This window comes from Bos indicus, chromosome X (assembly GCF_029378745.1).
Source record: "Bos indicus isolate NIAB-ARS_2022 breed Sahiwal x Tharparkar chromosome X, NIAB-ARS_B.indTharparkar_mat_pri_1.0, whole genome shotgun sequence".
Classification (NCBI taxonomy): domain Eukaryota; kingdom Metazoa; phylum Chordata; class Mammalia; order Artiodactyla; family Bovidae; genus Bos; species Bos indicus.
This window is the reverse complement of record NC_091789.1, coordinates 100,173,436-100,194,334: the sequence shown is the minus strand read 5'-3', so window position 1 is coordinate 100,194,334 and position 20,899 is coordinate 100,173,436. Positions and strand designations below refer to the sequence as shown.

At 43.1% G+C, this 20,899-nt stretch overlaps 1 protein-coding gene and 1 non-coding gene across 2 annotated transcripts; both read right to left on the bottom strand.

Moving 5' to 3' along the window:
- Window positions 1-1,335: 1,335 nt before the first annotated feature.
- Window positions 1,336-12,357, bottom strand: TRO (trophinin). Its single transcript, XM_070785063.1, is given in 15 exon segments — window positions 1,336-1,470; window positions 3,479-3,586; window positions 5,147-5,261; window positions 5,829-5,891; window positions 6,300-6,342; window positions 6,441-6,520; window positions 7,218-7,272; window positions 7,275-7,305; window positions 9,027-9,095; window positions 9,363-9,431; window positions 9,547-9,651; window positions 10,298-10,744; window positions 10,747-10,904; window positions 10,907-11,444; window positions 11,731-12,357. Coding segments are annotated over 15 exon segments (2,061 nt in total). The 5' UTR covers window positions 11,776-12,357.
- LOC139181818 (small nucleolar RNA SNORA11) lies at window positions 5,496-5,624 on the bottom strand. Its single transcript, XR_011565556.1, has one exon. It is a non-coding gene; the product is annotated as a small nucleolar RNA SNORA11 (small nucleolar RNA).
- Window positions 12,358-20,899: the final 8,542 nt, after the last annotated feature.

The following is a 20,899-nucleotide window of genomic DNA, read 5'->3' as shown; positions in this document are numbered from 1 at the left end:
ATGGCCTTGTTCCTTGGTGAGCAACATGACTGGGAACATGACACCTTCATCCCTATATTCAAAGAAGAATCTGTACTTAGACCACAGTTCTCCTTTCTTCAACTCTTGTTGCCATCCTGACTGATTTCACTGTCCATATAAATGATCCAAATACCCTGGTCACCTAGTGCCCTGCCCCCTCAACTTCAGTGATCATCTTCCCTTCAGTCAGTCACGCCATGGACCTTGATTGGCATCATCTAGACTTCTTCCCAGTTTGACTTCTTAAATACAAGCATCTCACTATCTGACCACCGGCCCCCTATTCCTTATAACTCTCTGTGTCATCCTCCCACACAGCAAGCATGTATGTAGTATTTCTTGAATGAACAATATTTACCCTTGCACTGCATGGAGTATAAGTCCTTTGATTCCTTCAGTATCTCCCAATCCATCAGTCCTCTCCCTCTTCATTTTCCTTCCATCCCTGGCTGTCTTGGATCCTACTTTCTGTCTCTTCAGCCAATCTCCATGCAGCTACTATGGGCAGGTACCAGCAACCCAGTTGTGAAGATACAGACTCATACACCCCCTGCCTTTTTTTTCCCCTTTTTGTCCTCCCATCACAACCACCAGCAAGACCCAAAACCTTGTATAATCCACATCATTTTTTTAAATTGGGATCTTTTACAGGGTTGGTGATCACTGCTTGAAGCAAATCTATATTTATCTCCTTCCACAGCCACCATTAAATTCTGTTCAAAGTCAGAGCCACTCTCTATTCTCTGGTATTCTATCTATCCCACCTTCTCAAGGATAAGTTGATTCAGTCAGTTCCTGATTATTCCACATCTATATCCTGTCCTTCTCTATTGGCTTTTGCACTTATAGTCTATGCAACATGCTTGGGCCTCTCTCCTATCCCAAGAAAATCCTCTGTTGTTGCCATGTCCACCTTTAGTTATGTCCCTCTCTATCTCCCCATTCGTACACATCTCAAAATGAAACTGTACTTAATCTCAAGAACCTGCTCTCTTTGCCTTCTGTTCCAGGCTTCCCCTTCTAGATCTTGACTTAGGCTATTTTCTGCTGGTCTGCTATGCTTTCCCCAAGACTCTATCCCACTGAACTCATAGCTTTTATCCCACTGAACACATAGCTTTTAGTCTAAAGCTAGAGCCCACCTTCCCCAAAGAGCTAAGCTGATCTCTAGCTCTTCTAAACCCAAAATGTCACCCACATCAACCTAAGCACATTAAAATACAGAACAAACTGAAATTAATTTTGCAAATTTAAAGCAACTATGATACCAAATATGATAGGACACAAAAACCAGAATTGGCAAACAGATTATTTTCATAGTGTGTCACCCTCAGCTGATTGGTAATATCTGCTAAGACTGCTGCATGGACAAAGATTCCAAGGATGTACCTTGGCTCCATGGGAAGGCCTGCTGCAATTCACTGGCAGTATCTATAAAAATGGATAAACATGGGCTCAGGAGGGCCGAGAGGAGCTACTCCAAGTTCAAGGTCAGGAGGGGCGGCTGTGAGGAGATACCACTTGTCCAAGGTAAGGAGCAGCAGCTGCGCTTTGCTGGAGCAACTATGAAGAGATTCCCCATGTCCAAGGTAAGAGAAACCCAAGTAAGACGGTAGGTGTTATGAGAGGCATCAGAGGGCAGACACACAAACCATAATCACAGAAAACTAGTCAATCTAATCACATGGACCACAGCCTTGTCTAACTCAATGAAACTAAGCCATGCCGTGTGGGGCCACCCAAGACAGGTGGGTCATGGTGGAGAGGTCTGACAGAATGTGGCCCACTGGAGAAAGGAATGGCAAACCACTTCACTATTCTTGCCTTGAGAACCCCATGAACAGTATGAAAAGGCAAAAAGATAGGAAATAGATGGGGAAACAGTGGAAATAGTGTCAGACTTTATTTTTGGGGGGCTCCAAAATCACTGCAGATGGTGACTGCAGCCATGAAATTAAAAGACGCTTACTCCTTGGAAGGAAAGTTATGACCAACCTAGATAGCATATTCAAAAGCAGAGACATTACTTTGCCAACAAAGGTCCATCTAGTCAAGGCTATGGTTTTTCCAGTGGTTATGTATGGATGTGAGAATTGGACTGTGAAGAAAGCTGAGCACTGAAGAATTGATGCTTTTGAACTGTGGCATTGGAGAAGAATCTTGAGAGTCCCTTGGACTGCAGTGAGATCCAACTAGTCCATCCTAAAGGAGATCAGTCCTGGGTGTTCAGTGGAAGGTCTGATGTTGAAGCTGAAACTCCAATACTTTGGCCACCTCATGCAAAGTTGACTCACTGGAAAAGACCCTGATGATGGGAGGGATTTGGGGCAGGAGGAGAAGGGGATGACAGAGGATGAGATGGCTGGACGGCATCACTGACTCGATGGACATGAGTTTGGGTAAAGTCTGGGAGTTGGTGATGGACAGGGAGGCCTGGCATGCTGCGATTCATGGGGTCGCAAAGAGTCGGACACGACTGAGCGACTGAACTGAACTGAACACTGCTGAAGCCAGTGCTAATTCTGACAGCACTGCTAAAACCAGCACTGGTGCTGTGTGTGCCTCCAAAGCCAAGATTGGTGCTGAGTGTATCACCAAAGTTAGTGCAACTGTTGAAAGAGCTGCTAAAGGAGACCTTGGTACTGAGTACACCATCAAAACCAGTACTGGTGCTAGAAGAGCCACCAAAGCAGATACTGGTACTAAGTGTGCCACCAAACTGGCACTAGAACTGAGAGAACCACCATAGTAGCCACTAGTGCTGAGTGTGCCACCTAGGCGAGTGCTGGTGCTAAGTACACCACTAAAGACTGCACTGGTGCCAAAGTGTACTGCCAAGGTTGGTGCTCGTAATGAGTGCATCACTGAAACCAGAAGTGGTACTGAGTGTGCCTCCAAAGCCAGAGCTGGCTCCACCATTGAAACTGGTATTGGTGTTGAGCAGGTCACTGAAACTACAGCTGACCCCACCATTGAAGTTGGCACTGGTGCAAGGTGTGCCACCAAAGCTAATACTGGCTTCACTGCTGAAACTAGAGCTGGTGTTGGCTGTACCACCAAAGCTAATGCTGGCTCCACCACTGAAAGTGGAGCAAGTGCTGGGTGTGCCATCAAAGCAAATGCTGGCTACACTGCTGAAGCTAGCACTGGTGCTGCATGTGCCACCAAAGCTAATACCAGCTCTGCCACCAAAGACATTACCAGGGCTGGGTACACCACTGAAGCTAATACTAGAACCATCGCTATAGCTAGCCCTGGTGCTAGCTTCTCTGCTGAAGTCTATGCTAGCACTGGCGTTTGCATTTTCTTGGGCTCTGGCCTCAATTTCAAGTGAAAATCTGTCCCAGGCCTGAGCACCATCACCTAACTCTTCCTTTGTTAGACAGTCGATATCCATGTCATCCCAATTCCAGGGCCCAGCCATAGCTTCCTCTCTAATCGCCATTTGGGCTTTTGCCTCAGCTCTGGCCTCAGCCTCAGCTATAGCCACAGCTGCAGCTTGGACTTGCATCTCCACTGCTTCCTGGTACTGCATGGCCCAGTCCTTGGGGTCTTTCTTTTGCACCTGAAATGAGAATTACAATCATTATAATAAAAATAACATTTGTAATTATGTATTAAGTACGTACCATGGGCTTTGTATAAAACTAAGAGTAGCATTTTAAAAAATTCTTAGTTGTTAGGGCTCTATCATGGATCAGTCCTGAGATCCAATTTCAGTTCTGATAATTTAGGTGCTATGTGACCTTGGACAAGCTACTTAATGTCACTGAGCCTAAATGTCTTCATCTCTGTCTTCATACTGACTCTCTTATCACAAATGAACTGCAAGCTGCCCATCACTGTATACTGCTTTCCCCAGTCAGGGACATCCTGTACCCTTAATATGTCAAGTCAGGACAGCTCTCCTATTACCTTTCATGGTAAGAGATAAGGAGAAATGATAAGAGAGTAAATATGTTATGGATTGAATGCTTTTGTCCCGCCGAAATTAATATGTTGAAGCACCAACCTCGAATGTGACTATATCTGGAGGTAGGGCCTTTCTGGAAGTAAAGTTTAATGATGTCATAATGGTGGGTTCCTGATCCAATAAGATTAGTGTCCTTTTAAGAAGAGCCTCTCCCATTATACAGAGTGAAGTAAGTCAGAAAGAGAAGAACAAATATCATATATTAATGCATACATATGGAATCTAGAAACACGGTACTGATGAACCTATTTGCAGGGCAGCAATGGAGACAACAGACATAGAGAACAGGCTTATGGACATGGAGGGGGTGCAGGAAAGGAGAGGGTGGGACAAATGGAAAGAGTAGCATAGAAACATATGCAGTACCATATATAAAACAAATAGCCAGTGGGAATTTGCTGTATGATGCAGGGAGCTAGACCCAGTGTTCTGTGAAAATCTAGAGGGCTGGGATTGGAGGGAGGTTCAAGAGTAAGGAAACGTGTATACCTATGGCTGCATTTATGTTAATACCAACAAAATAACCAACAAAATATTGTAAGGCAATTATCCTCCAATTAAAAATAAATATTTATTTTAAAAAAGAAGAACTCTCTCTCCACCATGAACACAGCAAGAGTTCATGAATGCATGAACTCTGCAAGCCAGGAGAGGTTTCATTAGAAACTAATGCTCCTGGACCTTAATCTAGGACTTCTAGCCTTCAGGACTATAACAAAATGTTTCTGTTTTTTTTTTTTTTTTAATTTTTTATATTTATTTATTTGGCTGCACCAGGCTTTAGTTGTGGCATGTGAGTGAATTCTTAGTTGGGGCATGTGGGACCTAGTTCCCTGGCCATGGATTGAACCCCAGCCCCCTGCATTGGGAGCGTAGAGTCTTAGCCACTGGACCACCAGGGAAATTCCTGTTTCTGTTGTTTAAACTACTCAGTTTATGATATTTTGTTATAGCAGTTAAGGAGACTAATATAAATTATGAATAATGAATGAAATGATGTAAACTTTATGTCAAGCAGCATTCTGGGACATAAATTAAGTTCCATATGTTTATATATGAACTGCAGGCTACCCTGTACCTGTCCATTCTGTACACTGCCTGCCCCAGCCATATTACCCTTAATATGCCAAGTAAGGGAAGCTCTTCCATTACCTTGCAGGCAAACTTGAGAACTTTCATCTTGCTAGTCTCATGGTAGGAGCGCAAGCCCCAGAAGAACTCATATTCAGGTGGTCTGCTGTTGGGGACCCTCTTGTATTCCAGGTACCTTGGAGAAAGGAAATAAAACTTGCTTCTAACCAAGCAAACCTGTTGTCTAACCACTTGGTTACAGGTGGCAACCTCCTCCAATCAAGTACTAAACTCAGCTCCTGGAGAAGGATATCCAAGGCCCTCCTTCCCCAGACTAACTCCAAAACAAATTTCATGATCTTAACCTCCAATATCGAGCCATTTCCCATTGGCTCTGTACAAAGCAGTCACTTGGTGTTACAGGGGAGGCATGTATAGGGTATGGTGTCACAGGGAGGCCAAAGTATTCTGCCACCTGTGAGGGGTAAACCCAAGTTTCTATTGGGTGTGTTGTAAACAGAGAAGCCATTCTCTGGGCATTCTGCTCTGAGCACACCCCATAGCAAGGGTTTTGTGTTTGGTCTGGCCCAGCCCTGGTATGGTCCACCATGGTAATTGTGGGCCAGACTCACTTAGTTCTAGGAAACATAATGCCCATATGTCTAAAGTTAGTGTAAGAAAAGGGCTGAACAAGCAATTTCTGGACCAGACTGGCATACCCAGAACACTTCAGGTCCTGACAAAGCCCCCAAACACCACTTACTTTTGCTTCACAAACTCATCTGTGATGAGCTTCCTCACTTCCCCTAAGAGTGAGTGCCTTATCCTGACAATGGGAAAAATAACCCATGAACCAAGATCAGATCTTCCCACATGGGGGTAGAGGCATTTCCCAATGTGGAAGAGACCTGTCTAGTACATGAGGCCATCTCAATTAAGTCAGGAAAGTAATAAACACAGGATCACTAGAAGCAGGCAGCTGAGGTCAGATGGTTCTTATCAGGGATGCCCCTAAGGTCTATCTTATATATCAGATTAGAACAGAAAGAGGACATAGGAGAAAGAGGAAGCAGAGAGTTCAGGACCATTTCCCTATCCACCCAAGTCAGAACTCTGGACCCAGTCCAGCACATCTGCCCACCCCACCAGACCACCAGACTGATGCAATCCTGGGACCATTCTCTCTTGCCAAAGGACAACACGGACAGCAAGCACTGACAGAGCCCAGTCATACCCAGGGCACAGCCCCAACTTGCGCAGCACCTCCCAGATGACAGCTGCAAGGGGAGGCAAAAGGAAACAGGGATAGAAATGAACATGTGCAATTTTGACCATGACCCCCTCCTCCAATTCAGCTGCCAACCCAGCCACTTACCCTCATTGGCCTTGTTGCCATTCATAAAAATGACACTCAGAATCACCATGAGAAGATCTAGTTTGGGTGTGCCCTTGGTCCTAGGGAAATAATGGGACAGAGAGAAGGTTTACATCCAGCAGCCATCTGAAAAACAAAACAAAACATACACCAGCTTGCTCACTAGGCTAGCTTCTCCCAGATTCTTCAGATATGGGAGAATTCTGCTCAGTCTATGCTTCAAGCTCTATATGATCCTGGGAAAGGCACTTAAGGCTTTGAGCCTAGTCTCCTATTCATAAAATGGGAAAATTACATTCTCCTCTCCCCAAGTTACTGAGAGGATAGAATGCTTGTCAGTCTGGTATGATCCAGGCACCCAGCCAATGTGAGTTCCTTCTTTCTCTTCCAGACCCCTCAGTTCCAAGAGAATTCTAGGCACAGCCCCACTGATGCTCCTGCCCATCAATCATCATGATTCACCCACACCAGGAAGCCTTCCCTTGAGAACCACTCTACCAAGCCTGATAGGAAGAGACAGGGAAGCTTCTAGAGAAATAGAAAATCTGACAGTAGGAGTAACCCAGGCTTTTACACCCTCCAGACAATCATAAAGGAGCACTATTCCTGTGTGCAGGGCTCCAACTATGAGTGGATGATAGAAAATGGGGTTTTAGGCTCTGTCTTTCCTGACTTCCTAAGGGGATGTGGGGAAGGAAAAGACAAGGATGGAGTAGTACCATGAACAAAAAAAAAGCAGAGAAGCCTCCCTACCACTGCAGCCCTTTCCCAGCTTACATTCTCAGTATGCCTGTAGAGGATTCCTGAATGCTAATGAGAATACACAAGCTGCTTTATCAATTTCCTTCAGATTGACTCAAAACATCTGCCAAGTAAAAGAATAGCGTGTGAGATCACAAAATTCAGCCTAGGCATCAATGAGCTGGCTGAGCATCCCACAGTTCCCTGTTGACCTAGGATTTGTGAGTGTGTGTGAGAAATCAGTAAGATAATGCATAGAAAGCATTTAGCTAAGTGGCCAGCACACAGCAAACAAATAACAAACATATTATTGTTACCAAATCATCTTTATGATTAATGGGACTCTATACGTGAACTGTGAACTTCCAGATGTTCAAGCTGGTTTTAGAAAAGGCAGAGGAACCAGAGGTCAAATTGCCAATATCCGCTGCATCATGGAAAAAGCAAGAGAGTTCGAGAAAAACATTTATTTCTGCTTTATTGACTATGCCAAAGCCTTTGACTGTGTGAATTACAATAAACTGTGGAAAATTCTTCAAGAGATGGGAATACCAGACCACCTGACCTGCCTCTTGAAAAACCTATATGCAGGTCAGGAAGCTACAGTTAGAACTGGACATGGAAAAACTGACTGGTTCCAAATAGGAAAAGGAGTACATCAAGGCTGTGTATTGTCACCCTGCTTATTTAACTTATATGCAGAGTACATCATGAGAAACGCTGCGCTGGAAGAAGCATAAGCCGGAATCAAGATTGCCGGGAGAAATATCCATAACCTCAGATATGCAGATGACACCATCCTTATGGCAGAAAGTGAAGAGGAACTAAAAAGCCTCTTGATGAAAGGGAAAGAGGAGAGTGAAAAAGTTGGCTTAAAGCTCAACATTCAGAAAACAAAGATCATGGCATCTGGTCCCACCACTTCATGGGAAATAGATGGGGAAACAGTGTCAGATTTTATTTTTCTGGGCTCCAAAATCACTGCAGATGGTGACTGCAGACATGAAATTAAAAGACACTTACTCCTTGGAAGGAAAGTTATGACCAACCTAGATAGCATATTCAAAAGCAGAGACATTACTTTGCCAACAAAGGTCCATCTAGTCAAGGCTATGGTTTTCCCAGTGGTCATGTATGGATGTGAGAGTTGGACTGTGAAGAAAGCTGAGCGCCAAAGAATTGATGCTTTTGAACTGTGGCGTTGGAGACGACTCTTGAGAGTCCCTTGGACTGCAAGGAGATCCAACCAGTCCATTCTGAAGGAGATCAGCCCTGGGATTTCTTTGGAAGGAATGATGCTGAAGCTGAAACTCCAGTACTGTGGCCACCTCATGTGAAGAGTTGACTCATTGGAAAAGACTCTGATGCTGGGAGCAATTGGGGGCAGGAGGAGAAGGGGACGACAGAGGATAAGAGGGCTGGATGGCATCACTGACTCAATGGACGTGAGTTTGAGTGAACTCTGGGAGTTGGTGATGGACAGGGAGGCCTGGCGTGCTGCGGTTCATGGGATTGCAAAGGGTCGGACACGACTGAGCGACTGAACTGAACTGAGGGGGACAGAGAATGGGAAATGGAAGGGAGAAGTGAATATCTGAAATATACTACAGGATGTGTCCAGCAGTGAACAGAAGCCAGGATTGAGTTGGATGGCTTGAGTCTTAGCTGTACCTGCTGTGTGACCCCAAGCTAGTCTGTGCCTCTCGCTAGGCCACCATCTGCTCATCTGCATGGGGATGGGGCTGAATTAGTCAGTCTCTGTGGTTCCCTGCAAAGGGATGTGTACACCTTTGTTCCATTCAAGAGTTCCCCATTGTGCCCATCCCCCAGAGGATACCCCTTCACCTTCTCCAGAGCATAGCTTGCTTGTTCAATGATCTCTGAGAAATATTCATCATATTCTTGGATGACATCCTTCAGCATGTCTGCAGGAAGGGAGAGAAGGGAACAATTGGGATGAGAAGGGGCCACAGAGGCTATAGTCCTTTTGCCAGCCCAGTGGGGTCAGTATAGTCTGAGTCCTGAACTGTGTTAATGGGAGATGCCAGCCATGACAGAGTGTGAAAAGGGCAGGGGGGGACATGTGAGAGAATGAAGAGGCCATAAAACTAAATGATTACTCCCATGGCAGAGAGGAGAGGGGAGTAGAAAGGACAGTTTAGGGAGGAGGGTTGGTATGACTCTATCTGAGTGGTTGATGGGGATCTTTGTCTGGTCCTTAATCAACAGGTATTTCACCAACTTATTTGCCTGGGAGAAGAGGAATACATGGAGAGATCTCAATATGTTTTCATAAAACTTAGAAGAATGGCAGAGAAGAGGGCAGGTGAAGAAGAGAAAAGACTGAGCAGCATTGGATTCTTACCCTTTCTTGCAAAATGGCCACATCTCGGGATAGCAGAGGCCTCTGGCTCCATGGGATCCACCTATAATTACCAACACCTCTCTCATCCTTGTTCAGATTCTTGGACTACATCATCAGAAAGAAGGAAGATCCAAAATCACCAGCTGAAAGAGATGGCTTTGTCTCCTCACGCTGTCCCCTAAACCTTCCCTATAGTGGGTCCTGACTTTACCATTAACCACACTGAGTCCTAGATTTATCTTTTACTGTCTTCCAGGTAGGAGTTTTATTTTCCTGCTACACAGGAGCAATCCAAGGGCAGGGTCTGGTTATTTCTCTTTTTTTTTGGCCACCACTGGCTCTACAAGCTGTACCCCTTCAACAAGTCACTTCACCTCTCTGGGACTTGGTTTTCTTATCTGCAAAACTGGGACCTAGCTGGCACAAGTTACTTTAAAACATAAAAATATATCCTGTGTAACTATACCTAACACAAAGCCTGACACATTCTAACTACTGTATAAGTACAAGTTGAATTATATCTGGGTTGTATCTAAGTGTATCGATGTCTTATTTCCACACCAATCTGTGAACTGCCAAGGAGCAGTAACTACATCCCAATCTTCTCAGAATCTCACATAGCCTATATGAATGCAGGGACTGGCTCAGAGTATAAAGACTCAGTAAACTTTTATAGAACAAATAAACAAACCAGGAGGAAAGCAATGGAAAAGAAGTACAAAGTTAAGGATGGTGATGTCAGAGATCTCACCTTTTGGTTCCTCTTTCCCTGGGTCCTAGCTGTGGGCTCCAAACTAAACTGAGCCAGGTAGTCATCTGCCAGGGCCTGGACAGAAGCAGCAACCTGAGTCTCAAGAGAACTTATGTGGGTCTGAGAGGTATCCATCTTGGCCTGGATCCCTTGGTCAACTTGAGTCTGGCTTTTGGTTGTTTGGGTCTTAGTGTCAACCTTCTGACCCCTGTACCCTCTCTTGACCCAGAGGGTGGCTGCTAGGGGTTGGTTTGTGACCATTTGACTGGCAGGTAGGGCCTCAGAGATCTCACAGGCAGATTTTGGGCCTTCGTAGACAACTTTCTTGCCCTTGGATTTTGGGGGCCAGATAGCTGCTGCTGAGGCCTCAGTCTGCCTGGTAGCTATCTCAGTGGCATCTGAGGCCTCCGGGAGCTCAGTATCAGTATTTGTGCCCTTAACAATAAAATTGCCTTCTTGGCTTTAGAGCCTTTCTTAGTTCGGATGGAGGTAATTTGGCTGTGGGTGGTAGCTGTGTAAATAGTGGATGGAGCCAGTGAGATATCAGTGGCACTAGCTATGACCTTATTATCAGCCTTCTTAGCCCTGGAAACTTCTTTAGGCGGGTGGGGCCTAACAAACCTTGAGAATTGGCTGACTCATTGGCAATTGGAGCCTGGATAGTCTGAAGAACGACTAGCAGGTTTAGGGTCTGCAAGGGTAACTTGATCTGTGTAGTGACACTCTCACTGTGAATTGGAAATTGGGAACATTGGGTTGCCTTAGCAGTAACTTTTTTTGTCTTGTTAGATTTCTTAGACTAAGCAGTGAATGAAGAAGCCTGAGTATTGGCTACCTCAGTGGTAGCTGAAGCCTGGTTGATCTGGAGAATGACTGGCAGATTTAAAGCTGGAAAAGTTACTTTAAACTTGGTGGTGGGAATCACACTGGCAGATGGAACTGGAGGGTCAGTCTTAGTAATAGCCTTAATAGGGGCCTTCTTGGTCTTGCTTTTCTTCAGCTGGTTGGCAACTGGTGGGTCCATGGCCAGAGGGTCCTTGGTTGCTGCCAAGAGGGTATGTATCAGCAAGACACTGTCTTCTGTTGTCTCAGCCTGTACATCTGGAGGGAAGTGAAGCCCTAGGCTCACAGTGGGAGGCAGAGGGCCCTACACACTTAAGACTATGATGTATTGAGCCATCTGGCCTCCCTAGAGCCCACCCTTTCTAAAAAAACCTCCCCCTCCTTTGAACGATTGATTGAAGGGGAGAGTAAAGAAAGAGAAAGGGAGCAAGAAATAGGCAGGTTTTCCTCACCTCGTCCTCCACCATGCAAGGGAGGACTGAAACAGGTTAGGTAGGGAGTTATGCAACCACAGAGTGGTAGGGGCTCAACAGCAGTAAATGAACTCAGAATAGGGTAGATGGCCTTCAGAGAATGCAGAGAGGCCTCACCTGGAACAGGGTTATCTTATAATTGGAGTCATTTCTCCTATCCATTTTTCTGGAGGGCCAAGAAACAGCTGAGCCTGATGGGAAGGGGCTTGAGTTAGGAAAGAATGAGAGGGAGGTGGAGATTTGTATGGCCTCCTGCCAATCCTAAGGAAGGGGTTCTTATCAAACCTTGAACCCCAAACCCTACAACTACTGGGTTCTCATACCTAGAAACCCAGATGGTCTGGCTTCCAAATCCTAGCTCCTTTTGCTTCCAAGAAACAGCAAGTCAGTTCTCCGACCCCTTCCCCTTTACCCTACACAGGCCCCTTACTGCAACTCTATAGTGTGCATGTGCACCAACCAGAGGTGTAGGGGCAACCGCTGGCGCTGAGCGCTCACTTGCTTTGGTGGACTGAACTGTGACCACCTGAATCCCACATAAGGTCTCTGCTCTCAGAGCAGCTGAACATCTGGACTCCACCCGTGACAAACTCTTTCTAACTGCATCTCATCTCATTCGAACCCTTCTCCCAACACCTCCTCCTCCACCTCCGCTCTGCAGTACCTCTTCTTACAGCTTCTTACAGCCCCTTCCCGCCCCCAACACCATCCACCTCTCCTCTGTAGTACAGTGGTGCACCGCACCGCCCCTTTTCGAAACGCCCCCTCCCTCCACTCTACAGTACTACCCCGCACCTCTTAGTCCCTTTACACGCTCCCTCCCTCCGCTCTGCAGTAAGTCCCTGCACGCCCCCTCCCCAGCACTGCTTTCCTACTTCTATGTCTGCTAGTGACCATCCCGCCCTTACTACAAACACGGTTGCCTCGCCCATAAATCCAACGATATCAGGCTTTTGTGTGATCCTTGTTCCCAAACGCTACCAGGTTCTGTCCCTTTCCTTTTCAAACCGGTATCAACCGGGTCCTAGCCCCTCTTTTCTCCCCTCCGAGCCCGTTCATTTCAGTTATTCAATAGGGATTCTACCCCTTCGTTTATCCACCTCCAAATCGCTACATTCTGTGGCCCAAACCAGGTCCTGCGACCTTTCTCCATTTAACAAAGGCCCTCATTGCCTATCTCCCTGCTAAATTGGATTCTGTTCCTTTCTTTCTGTGCCCTGAGCGATTTCTCCATCTCATCTTTCTGCAGTCTCAACCGGATCTGCCTCCCTCCTTTGGCACCCCTAACAGAATCTAGACCTCTCCTTTCCATTGCCCAAAAGAAATTCTAACCTATCTCCCTTGCTATCTGAGTAAAGGCACCTCTAAATCCGACCACTTCCATGAGTTTAGCGACTGTATCTTCAGCGGATTTCCTTCAAACCTTAAGGGAATGTGGAGTCAAGCACGTTGAAACCCCAGCCTGGAGGTCCCCACAAGCTCTTCAGTATAGCAGGGCACTTTAGCTCACCTCTCCAGTCCAGAAAGCGTCCTGTCTCCAAGCCTCTTCTTAGGTCTGTGCCTTGCTTCTCCCCATCCCCAGCCGGAAGTGACCCTGCCTCTTTCCGCCTCCAGAGGGGTCTCCTTCACAGCCTGTCAGCCTCCTCCCACACTCCCTGCTTCCAGCTTTCCTTTCTCCCCATGTGATCTCTTTTCTGCTTACTACCTCTTATTCAGCAATCATTCTCTTGTGTTCTCCTTTTGATTTCTCTATCCCCACCCCGTATCCCCATTCCTATTTGACTCCTCTGTTCTCCCTAGGACCATACTTCTCTGGGCTCCCACACCAATGCTTTCTACAGCCCCCTCTATGCCAACACTAATTACATAGTGTGTTGTGTGTCTGGGTCTCTCGCCCCAGGAGCTGCTCTGGGGTAAGATATTAGATCTTATTCATTTCTATTGCTCAAGCAGGACAAAGTTAAGACATTTAGAGGTTTTAAACGCTAAGAGTTAGGGTGCCCCTGCATCATATGTAATTCAGAATAAAAACAGTAAATGTAACGTCTACCAATTTTTTTATTTATCCCCTAATGACTATATTAATGCTTTTAATGCATATCCACTTGGCTGAAAACTTTTACTGGGGCTGTGTCTTTACTGGTACAGTAAGCAAGTGCTTAGCCTGTCTCTCTTGTGGAATGGAGCACTGCTCCCCAGTGCAGAAAAAGTTCTTCTCAGGCATTCATTTGCTCAGTCATTAATTATTTGTTGAGCACAGTTGTGTCAAGGCCCTTGTTGGATGTTGGGCAAAGAAAAACAAGTAAGATAGGACCCCTGCCCTCGAAGAACTCACATCTATTCTTAAGCTCTAAAACACCCACGTGGGAGAAACTAGTATTATCATCATCCCACAGTTGACAAAACTAATGTCCAAGAGTTGATACATCTTGTCTGAAGGCACATGGTCACCATGTGATGGAACACATCACATGTATGTAACATCAACCAAGGTGATGGAACACATCACATGTATGTAACATCAACCAAGGTGATGGAACACAAGGTGATGGAACCAAGATACGAACCCACATCTGGTTGATTTCGAAGCCTAACACTCACTGTGTCTGACACTGACACTCACTGTCTGATACTTGGCACTACAGATGGGAAGAGGAGAGAACCCACATTGGCCCTGTACTCCCCTCCATGTTCTTCCTCTCATTTCTCTTGACCATCCCAACACCGCATCTATCTGCCCCCTTCCCTCCCTCTCTCCAGTCTTCTCCTCTCCTTCTCCCATTTCTTCTTTCCCTTCATTTACTTTCTGTTTCTCTCATTCACTGGTGAGTTTCCCATGAATGGGAATGGAGTTTCCTCCATGTGCCAAAACCCATACTATGCACTGGACATCCAAAACTAGATGAGATTCACACCCCGTCCTTGAAGATTTCTCCGTTTGGCTGGGGTGCATAAGAATACAACATGTCACTGAAGAATCCCAGAGCAGGGTACTGAGGGTCTCACAGAGGAAATCACCACCTGGAAGGCAGTGAAATCTTCCATATATGGTATATTTGAGCTGGGTGGGTCCTGTGGGAGGAATAGGACATTGGCAGAAGAGAAGGGGAGAAGGAATAGTTCTTGTAGGACTGCAGGCTCTGAGGAGCCTCTGCTGAGTGTAGGGGCACATGTGATGGTGGCAGATGGGTCTCTGCTCCTATGCACCTGCTTCCCATCTGCTCCACTCACACAGAGACCCTCAGAGTCATGTTTCAAACACATAGCTGCCCAAATCTGTAGCTACCAAGGGTTCCCTTGACTGGCAGGTTTAAATCCAAGCTCCTTAGTCTATCATTTGTTCAAGGCCCTCCATGATTGGCCTCTGCCAAGCTCACATGCCTCAGTCACAATTGGATGACTCATGTCCTGCATTCTGCCAATGCCACACCCTTGTTCAGAATGTTCCTCTACCTGGAATGTCTTTGTTCCCCTCTCCCACACACCATGCCTGCCTATAAAAGATCTGCCTTCCTATAAAGACTGGCACAAATGCTGCTTTCTCCAAAATAAGCTTCTGAGACTACTCTAAGTTTAGTTAGTCTTTCCTTCCCCCTTAGTCTTTTGTATGACTCTGTCAGAGCACTTAATAAACTGGGTGAGAGCTCTGTGTTTACTGGTTTATTCTCTGTCCTGCCTTCTGGATGGTGAGCTTCTTGTGGATCCATCATGCAGAACTGGTTCATCTCCGAGACCCCAGAACTCGTGTCCTGACTCACAGAATAGACATCAGAACAAAATATTACATTTCCTCTTCTTCTTCATTCCTCTTGTGCTATTTCACTCTCTCCTCCTTTTATTTCATTTTTTTCATTGCCACTTTTTTTTTTACATTAAGCCATACCTAAATCTGCTGCTATCCCCGAACTTTCCTAATATATATTACAACAACACCAGCCTTTTTTAATTCAGTTGAATTTTCTGTTTGCAGTCAAAAGCATATACAGAAATTGGTACCAAGTTTTTAAGGGCAGAAACTTCTGCAAAGGGAACAGATTAGAAAAGTACAGAGAATGAGGGTATGTTGACTACATCTAAGAATCCTCCAAAAAAAGAAACTACTAAAAAGAAATAAAGCAGAACTTGAGACTGGCTTGATTAGAAACCAATAAGCATTAATTAGGGAAATGAAATTACCATAAAATAAAATACCACTTTATTAAATTAGTAAAAGCTAAAATAATCTTTTAAAAAGGAAGTTTGATAACACATACTGTTAGGGAGAGTATCAGAATATAGGCAATCCCATTCAGTATTTGTGGGAGTATACATTTGTACAACTATGATATCTAATAAAATTAAAGGTAAATAAATGTATAATCCCCAATTCCACTATTATGTAGTATCCAAGAGAAACATGTTCCTAATAATCCATGAAAATGAATTTTTATTGCAACATTGTTTTTAATAGAATTAGAACACTATCCCAAATTTAAAACAAAGAAATAGGCAATTTTGATAAGTAAATTGTACGATAGTTATTCAATGGGATACTATGCAACAGTTCAATATGTATCAAAATGGATATTTACCTACTATATATTTGTGCTAAGTTGCTTCAGTTATGTCCATGTATGATAGTCTTTGCTCAGTATTGTACAATTTATATACATGTGAAAGTATGCTATACATTTTTATGGATACATACATATACAGTAATAGTGTAAAATATACACAGGAAGGGAAATAGTTATGGGATTTGGAAAGAGATACAGAAGCATCTTTAACTCTAAAATATTTTATGTAATAAAAATACATAAATCTAACTGGGCTTGGTAGGCACTGAGATCATAGAAACTAGTAGTCAGGGATTTTTCTCATTAGTTAGTGCCTACGTCATACAGGTTGCTATATTTTGAATGTCACCTTTGGAAACAACTTTATAAAATGTTAGGATTTGATAGGAAGCAAGTGTATATGTTATAGTTTGTACATCAGTGTATAAAATTTCAGCTTGAATATTAGCTGTGCTATCAATCAATTTATATATAAATTTGGGAGACACTAAAGTTTTTATAGTGCTATATCATCCTATTCTTAAATATGGTATATCTATCCATGTATTCAGGTTACCTTTTATGTATTTCACAATAAAACCTAAAATTTTATGAAAAGACACAACTGGTTAATTATCAGCATAGTGTTGCATAAAAGTAAATATTGAATGAGATATAAATATAGGATGATATTTAAAATATAGTGCTCTTGGGAGACCCAATTCTGCAATGGAAGTGTAAGCCTCCCTAGAAACCACATCCCCCATTAATTACACCTATAAACACTGGACAAAATTTTAGAAAGAAAAAATCTCACTTGAGGACTCTGAGAAGTAACCAAAAAGGAGGCAAATGATGAAAAAGAGTGAAAACATAAGAGAGTAAGGTATCCAGGTTTTTTTCTTTCACAGCCTTGCAAGTTAAGGATTTATTGTGGATTAGAGAAGCACATGTAGCTGAAACTCTGATGAAAAACCTGCCATTTTTCTGGCCAGAAGAACCTTGCAAAGGAGCATGAGTATGATGCAGTGCAAAAGAGAAATCTCAGAAGGAAAAGAGACAGAGAAAGTATCCCATATCTTTGGATAAAACCACTCTTACTGAACAATGCATGTGCAGAAAGTAACCAACAAGCAAATCAAAGCCGTTGAGAAATGAACTGAGATTTGAATCACAAAAATCTCAGCCTGAACTCTGAACCGCACATGCACACACATATCCAAATCAGCAAATAAAAGGCCTTGAGAGCTAAACTGAGATTTTAATTATAGTATAGAAAAGATAATGCAGAACTGATGGCCAGAATCTAACCAAGTAGATTGCCTACTAAAAGAAAAGTATCGTTTTTCAGCAGATTATAAAAGAACAAAGAGTCTACACAAAACATTTTCAATGTCCAGGATAAGCAGAAAATTACTTAGTATCCAAGAGTGAGAAAATATGTCCCCTTCTAAAGGGAAAACAAAATCATCTGATACCAAACAAGAAGAGATTCAGATATTAGAATTATGAGGAGTAACATTAAAGCAGCTATTACAGTTATATTCCATAAGGTACAGAAAGGGCTTCCCAGGTGGCGCTAATGGTAAAGAATCCTCCTGCCAATGCAGGAGACATAAGAGATGCAGGTTAGATCCCTGGGTTGAGGAGCTCCCCTGGAGTAGGAAATGGCAACCCACTCCAGTATCCTAGCCTGGACAATCCTATGGACAGAGGAGCCTGACGGGCTACAGTCCATAGGGTTGCAAAGAGTTGGACACAACTGAAATGACTTAGCACACACGCAACGTACAGGAAAACACACTTGTGATGAATGAAGGAAAAACAAATCTCAGAAGAGAAATAGAAATTGTAAGAAAGAACCAAATGTAAATTTTGGAACTGAAAACACAGTATCATGTACGACCCATGGCTGATTTATGTTGATGTATGGCAAAAACCAGCACAATATTGAAAAGTAATTAGCTTCCAATTAAAATAAATTAATTAATTTTTAAAAGTGTATTGGATGAGTTTACTAACAGAATGGAAATTTCAGAGGAAAAATGGTGAAATTGAAAATGGATTTATAAACAATATCTAATCAGAAATATATAAAGAGAAAAAGAGGAAAACTAAACAGAGACTGAGGGAGCTATTGAGCATTACCAAAGATACTGATATATGTGTAATTTGAACTCCAAAAATAGAGGACAAATAAATTGGAGTAGAAAATATATTTGAAGAAATAATAAACAAAAGCTTCCTAAATTATGTGAATAAAATATTTTTGTACATATGAGAAGCATGGGCTTCCCTGGTAGATCAGCTGGTAAAGAATCCATGCAATGCAAGAGACCCCGGTTAGATTCCTGGGTCAGGAGGATCCCGCGGGAGAAGGGATAGGCTACCCACTCCAGCATTCGTGGACTTCCCTGGTGGCTTAGATGGTAAAGAATCTGCCTGCAATGAGGGAGACCTGGGTTCAATCCCTGGGTTGGGAAGATCCACTGGAGGAGGGCATGACAGCCCACTCTGGTATTCTTGCCTGGAAAATCCCCACAGACAGAGGAGCCTGGCGGGCTATAGTCCATGAGGTCACAAAGGGTTGGATATGATTGAGCAACTAAATACAGCACAGCATGAGAAGTTCAGTGAACACCGAACAGTAAAACTTCAAAGAAAGTCAAATCTTAAAACCAAAGATATGTTAAAAACATATAAAACAGCCAGAGTAAAATGGCATTCAGTTCAGTTTAGTTCAGTTCAGTCACTCAGTCATGTCCAACTCTTTGCGACCCCATGAACAGCAGCACACCAAGTCTCCCTGTCCGTCACCAACTCCTGAGTTTACCCAGACTCATGTCCATTGAGTCGGTGATGCCATCTAACCATCTCATCCTCTGTCATCTCCTTTTCCTCCTGCCTTCAATCTTTCCCAACATCAGGGATTTTTCAAATGAGTCAGCTCTTCGCATCAGGTGGCCAAAGTATTGGAGTTTCAGCTTCAACATCAGTCCTTCCAATGAATATTCAGGACTGATTTCCTTTAGGATGGACTGGTTGGATCGCCTTGCAGTCCAAGGGACTGTCAAGAGTCTTCTCCAACACCACAGTTCAAAAGCATCAATTCTTTGGCACTCAGCTCTCACATCCATACATGACTACTGGAAAAACCATAGCCTTGACTAGACGGACCTTTGTTGACAAAACAATGTCTCTGCTTTTTAATATGCTGACATTACATTACACAATAAAAGAGTTCAATGACATGGGCTTTTTCAAAATAGAAATATAGTTGATTAAAAATATATTGCTAATTTCAGATGTAAAGCAAAATGATTCTGTTTTTTGGGTATATTTCATTATAAGCTATTATAAGATATTGAATATAAATTCCTGTGCTATACATTAAATCCTTGTTACTTATCTATTGTAAGTATGGTCGTTTGTTAATCCCACACTCCTAATTTGTCTCTTCCTCCTCCTCCACTTTGGTAATCAAAATATTGTTTCTATGTCTGTGAGTCTGCTTCTCTTTTGTATATAGATTCATTTGTATTATTTTTAGATTTCTCTTATAAGGGGTATCATATAGTACTTGTCTTTCTCTGACTGAATTACTTCACCAAGCATAATATTCTCTAGGTCCATCTATGTTGCTGCACATGGCAATATTTCATTTTTATGGCTGAGTAATACTCTGATGTATATATGTACCACATCTTCTTAAATGAATAATCTGTTGATGGGCACTTGTGTTGTTTCCATGTCTTAGCTATTCCAAAAAGTGCTGCTGTGGACACAGGGGATGTGTCTTTTTTAATTAGAGTTTTCATTTTTTACTAATATATATTCAGGAGTGAGCTTGCTTGTCTTAAAGTTTAGTGTTTTGAAGAGTTTCTGTACTGTTTTCCATAGTGGCAGCACCAGTTTGCATTCTTACCAACAGTGTAAGAGGGTTCCCTTTTCTCCACACCCTTTGCAACATTTATTACAATGTTTGTAGTTTTTGATGATGGCCATTCTGACCAGTGTGAGATGATACCTCATTGTAGTTTTGATTCATATTTCTCTAATAATTAGCAATGTTGAACATCTTTTCATGTGTCTTTTGGCCATCTGTATGTCTTCTTTGCAGAAATGTCTATTCAGGTCTTCTGTCCATTTTTTATTGTTCTTTTTTAAATATTGAGCTGTATGAAACATCTGTATATTTTGGCTCTTAACCCCTTGGTTGTCTCTAAGTGATGTCCAATTACTGTTTTGTTTTCCACTGAGGAGACCTGGCAATGATGGCATTAAAGTAATGATATCATTCCCCTGATCTTGTTTCATGTTGTGAGGTATGCTTTGTAACTGTAGAAACAGTTTTTCTCTTTATAGTTCAGCAGTCATTACTGGCATTACTGGCTATATAGACCATGCCTTTAATATTTCCCTTTGAAATCCAAGAGAGTTGGTATTGGAGAATTCCAAGGCCAGTAGGGTAACACACTCCATGATGTGATAGTGCACTGAAGCCTGTGTAAACAAAGAAAGAGGTTATTCATACAGATAAGGGAAATATAATTGTCATTCAGCCACTCTCACTTCTCTAAAGTCCAGATTTTAAAAGCAATGTATCCTTGTAGTAATCTTTTTGGAGAGTTTTCAAAGATATTCTTTTCTAGACTTTCTCTGCAGCCTGTTCTGTTAAGCAAAGCAATAATGATCAGAGCATAAATAAATAAAATTAAGAATTTTAAAAAATAGAAAAGATCAATGAAATT